Source organism: Rhagoletis zephyria, unplaced genomic scaffold (assembly GCF_001687245.7).
Source record: "Rhagoletis zephyria isolate East Lansing unplaced genomic scaffold, Rhagoletis_zephyria_1.1 Rzeph_scaffold_10017, whole genome shotgun sequence".
NCBI classification, from domain to species: Eukaryota; Metazoa; Arthropoda; class Insecta; order Diptera; family Tephritidae; genus Rhagoletis; species Rhagoletis zephyria.
Window position 1 is genome coordinate 10,479 of NW_016167095.1, and position 5,873 is coordinate 16,351.

General features: G+C 34.1%; 1 protein-coding gene across 1 annotated transcript; it reads right to left on the reverse strand.

Moving 5' to 3' along the window:
* Positions 1–1,794: 1,794 nt before the first annotated feature.
* On the reverse strand, positions 1,795–5,420 carry LOC108376194 (angiopoietin-2-like). The gene is made up of 5 exons (XM_017632385.1): positions 5,256–5,420; positions 3,588–3,672; positions 3,422–3,516; positions 2,172–3,239; positions 1,795–2,080 (listed from the first exon to the last, which is right to left on the reverse strand). The coding sequence occupies exons 2-5, from the start codon at positions 3,669–3,671 to the stop codon at positions 1,888–1,890; spliced, it is 1,440 nt and encodes a 479-aa protein (XP_017487874.1). The 5' UTR covers position 3,672; positions 5,256–5,420; the 3' UTR covers positions 1,795–1,887.
* Between the last annotated feature and the right edge of the window lie 453 nt (positions 5,421–5,873).

Consider the following 5,873-nt stretch of genomic DNA (forward strand, 5'->3'; position numbering starts at 1 on the left):
TATTGTTCTGCAAGTGACTCTAAAAAAGTGTGTAAAATTAAATTATTTCTTAATTTTAATGTTTATTCTATATGTACTGCTGAATATCACTTATGTAACTATTTTCAATCATTTTGCCTCGTATGCTATTTTTTAGGTTGCTACTGTATTGCAGTATTGCATATCAAACATCAAAATCAAGAGAAAATACAAAAACACATTCCGCTTTACTATTGTCAAGAATTGTCCCTTCCCTTGTAAATAAGTTTTTATTTTCGATTTGCTGGGTTCAATATATAGTTTGTGCATACTTATGTACTTACAAATACGCATTTATGTTTTAAAATTTTCTAAGAATTCATCTATAAAAAAGTGTACATATGTGTAGCACATAACATTCAAATTGCTTTCATGGTTGGCTGATCATCTTAACCTGAAGGCTATTACCAAAGTGATTCACTTACACGTAAATCTTCTGCAGCAGTGCACGCATCGTCATGTCGTCGTTTGCCTCGGCTATTTCTATGCAAACTAAATATATATGTATATGCTAAACAATTTCGCAGTCAAAGTTAATATTTACATGATCGAGAACGGTTCGAAATATCTTCTTTGCCCTTTGACATTATTCTACGTTAGGTTTGTGATATGATCTACTTTATATCATTTTAATTACCAGCTTTTGTTGAGAAAAACATCGTGAGAATTAATTATTTTTACGATCTTAATGTCCTTCAATCAATCTTCAAAAATGCTCTGAAGTATTTAATTACCGTGACTATATCATTCACCGTTACGAAAGTTTAACTTCTTATACAAAAGTAGGTTCCTTATGGCTTCCCTACGGCACCCCAATTGCGTGGCTCGCTGTCGCATTCGTAATTCGCGCTCTAATTAACCTCCGAATGCCATCGTACACGGGTGTTCAATAAGTCAGGACTAAAGCGGCAAACTTATTGGCAAACTTGTAATTTTTTTATCAGCTGGCAACCTTTAAAAGACGTTACACAAAAATTTATAAATATCAGTTGATTTATTCAGTTTTAACAGAGATGCCTGAAGTAGTAAAGGTTTGCATTTTGTTTTTAATCAAATTCAAGCTTGAAAAAAATATTATGGAGATCCTGCATTTGGCATAATTCAGAAGTGGTATATGTACATGATTTCGTTGTGGACGTGTGAATACGACGCGGAGCACTCCAGTAGTCCCGTTTGAGTTCACAATTGAAGAAAGGGTTAATGGAGTTTACGCTCCAATCATTTTAAGTGGCCATCGAGTGAAAGCAGGTAAGATATTTGAAATAATAATAATGAAAGAGTCCATTCATGACTGTAAGTGACACATGGATCTACTATTTCACACCAAAGACCTAAGGATTGTCAAAACAGATGGTAGAACCATGCGAAAATGCACATGGCATAGTTCTGAACGACTATTTCGAGAAGCAAAAATTGTATCACATTAGGATGCTATTGTATTTACTCAATCACACGGCCTCATACAAAACCAGACGACGAGTAGGAAAGTTGTATCCAGCCTCGGTTCAGTTAAGAAAATTCCTTCTTCCGACTGTCCTTAGAAATTTGCAGCCAACTCTCTGAGATATCGATATCGGCACAGATTGGAGTCGAGATAATATGAATGTATCAAGTGGAGGTAGATGCATTGCAGTAAAGCATTGCGTCAAATGCAATTCCGCTCTTCTTCCATTCGTTTGGTGCTGTTACCTAAGCCTAACTTTCTTTGGAAAAGTTACCGCTTTCGCCGGTGACCTTGCCATTGCTTATGGCTTAACGAATTATGTGGATTTGTTGGCGGGTGTCAATCATAACGTGTATTTGTTAAGAACGCATCAAAAATAAAATTTATGATTACTTATTAACACAACCATTAAATAAGGTACATCATTATAAAGGTTCCCCACCCGAAAATTCACTCTCGATTATCTTCTGTATCCGTAACTTTTGTTCATTTTCATCTACATCTAAAACTTTATGCTTTACGTTCACGAGGTTATCACTGTATCTTATTGCCATATGCGTATAAACTATATTTTTCCAATCACCCCATATCATATCTTTGAAGTCGCGATTCAAGTTACTACAATAAATAAATCAAAATAAAAAATTAAGTTGAAATGTGTTAACACATACGTACATACATATGTATGTATAAAATGTATTTAACTTACCCGCTACCGCATAAATCTCCATCTGTTGGATACCACCAGCCGCTCTGCATTCTTTGAGTGCAACTTTTCTGATCCACATTACCCATTCCCTTCGCTTGGAAGGGTTCATCAATAACTGGTGTGAACTCATCACCAGCCGTACCGTTTGCTCCATACACAAACATCAACCGAAATTCATTTTCTTCGCTGGTTACAAAGAAGTTTTTATACATTTCGTAAGGACTATGTCCATCTTTTGTGCCCAATTGTATCCACAATTCGGTACTCTTATTTGGTAACATCATGCTGTGAATATCCTGCAAACCAATGAAAAAGTCATAATCTAAATCGCCGAAGCCGTCTTTGTAAGCTAACCAACTGCGATCGAAAGATTCATTGCCACCGATATGGCGACGTTGTATGACACGCCAGCTTTTGCCGCCTGCTGGGTCTTTCAAGCAGTATATTGATCTAGACAAATTGTTTTCAAATATTTTCCAAGCATTAATTACGGTACTGAACTCATCATCACATAAACCGGTGGAAGCATTCCTTCTGAATCGCACATTTGTTTCTTGCAGAAAGGTTTTATATGACGGCCAAGTATCTTGCGGCTTGTCGTTTAAATTGATGTCCTTTGGCGTCGGTTGTGTATTTGGGGCAGATTTCCTCGGTTCGATTAGTATCTCTGAGTTTTGTGATTTGATCAAGTTGTTGACTATGTCTGTTAAATTATTGGCTGTGTGTATGAACATCTCCTTCGTTTTCTCAGTCTGGACCTCAAGTTTTTCTTGTAATTTCTGTTCAAGAGATTGACGTTGACTATCGAGTTCTTTTTGCATTGTCGCAAGGAATTTAGTTCCGAATTTATTGATTTCTTCCTGCAACCATCTTCGCTGAGAATTAGCTGCGATCTCTTGTTCCTGCTTGTTGTGCGCTTGACGTTGTATTCCATCTGACCTTATTTGCTCGGAATATAATAATTTTTTAATACTTGTTGATACATACTCATTATGCTTCCTTATCTCGATTTCCATGTTAACAACCTTTGCAAGCAAATTTCTTTGCGTTTCTATAATGCTGTTAAGCCTGAAAAGTGTGACATATGTATATATCTCGGCGTTTTAAATCAAAATTGATGTAAGAAATAGAAATTCCTTTCTACAAAAAATGTTGCCTTTGCATTGCCCTCTCCCTTGTATTTATGCGCAGAGGCAACAAGTGGATAATATTTTTTGGTGGAAAAGAAAATGCCAAGCGATTTTGATTACCTTTGACGACTTTGTGCCAACCCTTGTTTGATATTTTCAACTTCGTGCTGTAAATTCTGCAAAGTTGCCTCGCTGCCGAAAAGCACTGTGAAAGCCTGGAACATAAAAGTATACAATATTAAAAACTTCGTAACAACTGTTATGTTACCCTCTTAGCATATCTTACATTGTCTTCTCCAAATGCTGGGGTGCCAAAATTCGTCCACACAAGAACTACAAAGGATATCCAAATGATTGATCTCCAAGCCATGCTGTCAGAATTTTTATTTTTGAATTGATATTATATGTGTATACGCTTTTTTTAAGGTACAGAAATTACAGGCACATAACCGACGTGCTTCGCTGCACCTTCAAAGTATTTTTGTTCTGTCACTTTCTCTCACTACATCAAATCTCCTAGATAATATTGATTTGAAAGTATTTATTTATAAATAATAAATTTATTTTATTTTTCATAATAAGCCCATTCGAGTTTTAGTTGTGCTATGTACTTAGAGCCGTTTTCTCAAGTAACCCGTAACTTTAAAGCTCACTTTATATGTAAAGGTTGCATTAAAATTTCTGATACGTCATAAACCGATAATTGAAATTCTTAGCTTTACTTTAACCCCAACCTTTAACTAAAAAGCGAGCTTTAAACTTAAAGGTTACTGCAGAAAACGGCCCTTAGAGGAAGTAACAGCACGCGAATTCTTTGAAGGCGCAGCAAAGCACGCCGAATATTTGATAATATGTTGAAAATTCTTTCTTCATTAAGAAACTCTTCATTTGCTAACAGTCTGGTAATGTTTCATTTCATTTTAATATTTTCAGTTTTTACAATTTAGATACGTGACAACTGAATTGAAAATATTTCTAAATCAATGATTTCTCAAATAACTTTCGCTCGACACTCATATTGTCATATTTGATTCATCTTATCAATGAAATTAAATTAAATTTATCAATTACAATATATTAAAATTTTCAAATAGGTGGAAACCCTCATCTAAAATGTTTACGGCTGTAAGCCCTTCTTAAACCACTTTCTTTTGAATATTGTGTAATATTTCATTAATAAATTAATTAATAAAATAAAATAAAATTATTCAAACGGGTGGTAACCCCCCTCAAAAATATTTTCGGCTGTAAGCCTTCCGAAATCTCTTTCCTTTGCCACCCATATTCCAGTATGTGTTTTATCTAATCAATTTACTTAAACTCAAATTTTCAAATAGGTTGCAAGTATCTAATTTTTTTACTTACTAATGTGACTTCTTTTATTTGTATTTTTCGGGATTTCCGCGAATTTTCGAATTTTTTTATTTTTGCTATACATATACATCTATTTCTATATCTCTCTGGGCTTTCAGGACTTTTCAGGATATTTCGTGATTTTTAAATCATACTGAATCAAGTTTTCTCAAGTGGGCCACCAAAGTTGACTTTTCGATTTTTTATATTTCATTGACCGATATTGAAATTTTTGATTATTGACCCCAAAAATTTTGCGCTAATTTTATTTTTTTACGAGTTATTTGCAAACAAATTTTTCTGCAGGCTTTTACACTTTTTGAAATATTTCAGCAACCATTCATTCGAATCTTATGATTTTTTGACAGCAATTAGAGAACTTATTGGGCAACAAAATGAAGTTTGTAAAATTTCTATTCTTTCGGTTAGATTAATTATTCGTAGGTGTCCCACTTGAATTCAATATATAGCATCACTGAGATGTTTTTGAACTGAAGAAGAAATTTTCACACATACCGACAGACATATGCACATACATATATACATAGATTCTACTCCAACTTAAAGAAACACTATTGAAGAAATATTATTGGAACAATACTTTTTGGACTTATGTTTTATTCAGCATTCAGTTTTGCCTTTAATTGCGAATTGATTCCGTGGCACTTAACTTATCGCTTGATTCTAGAAAACTGCGCTTTGATTGAACTTAGGAACTTTATTCGAACTAAACAGGCATTTGCATTTCCATTGATAGAGAAGAAGCGAAAATTAAAGAGACAGAACAGTAATGGAGAGAGGTTTCTCTGGTTGTCTTTGTTGCCAAGATGTTCACTTAAAACGCTGCTCCTTTATTAATTTGGAAATTCAAGCTTAGCTGGCTCCCTAGTGTCCATATAAAATGATTTGTCGGGCCTTTGCATCTCCTTATTTATTGAAAACTTAACTCTTTATATACATATTTAACTATGTAAGCAACGCAAATTTCTTTCTCTTCTAAGAAAATTTTGTCGAGTTTCTCTTTCCTGAGTATAAGGGTTATCAATAATAGCAGATTAAATTTAAACAAAAAAAAAACGCATTGCAGTCAATATGACACTGTGAGCTATAATAAATTGTGTACATATACATAAATGTCGTACACGTGAAAAAATACCTTAAATGTTGCCAATTCGAGATGAAATTCGCATACAGTGAACGATTTTGTTTTATCTACATA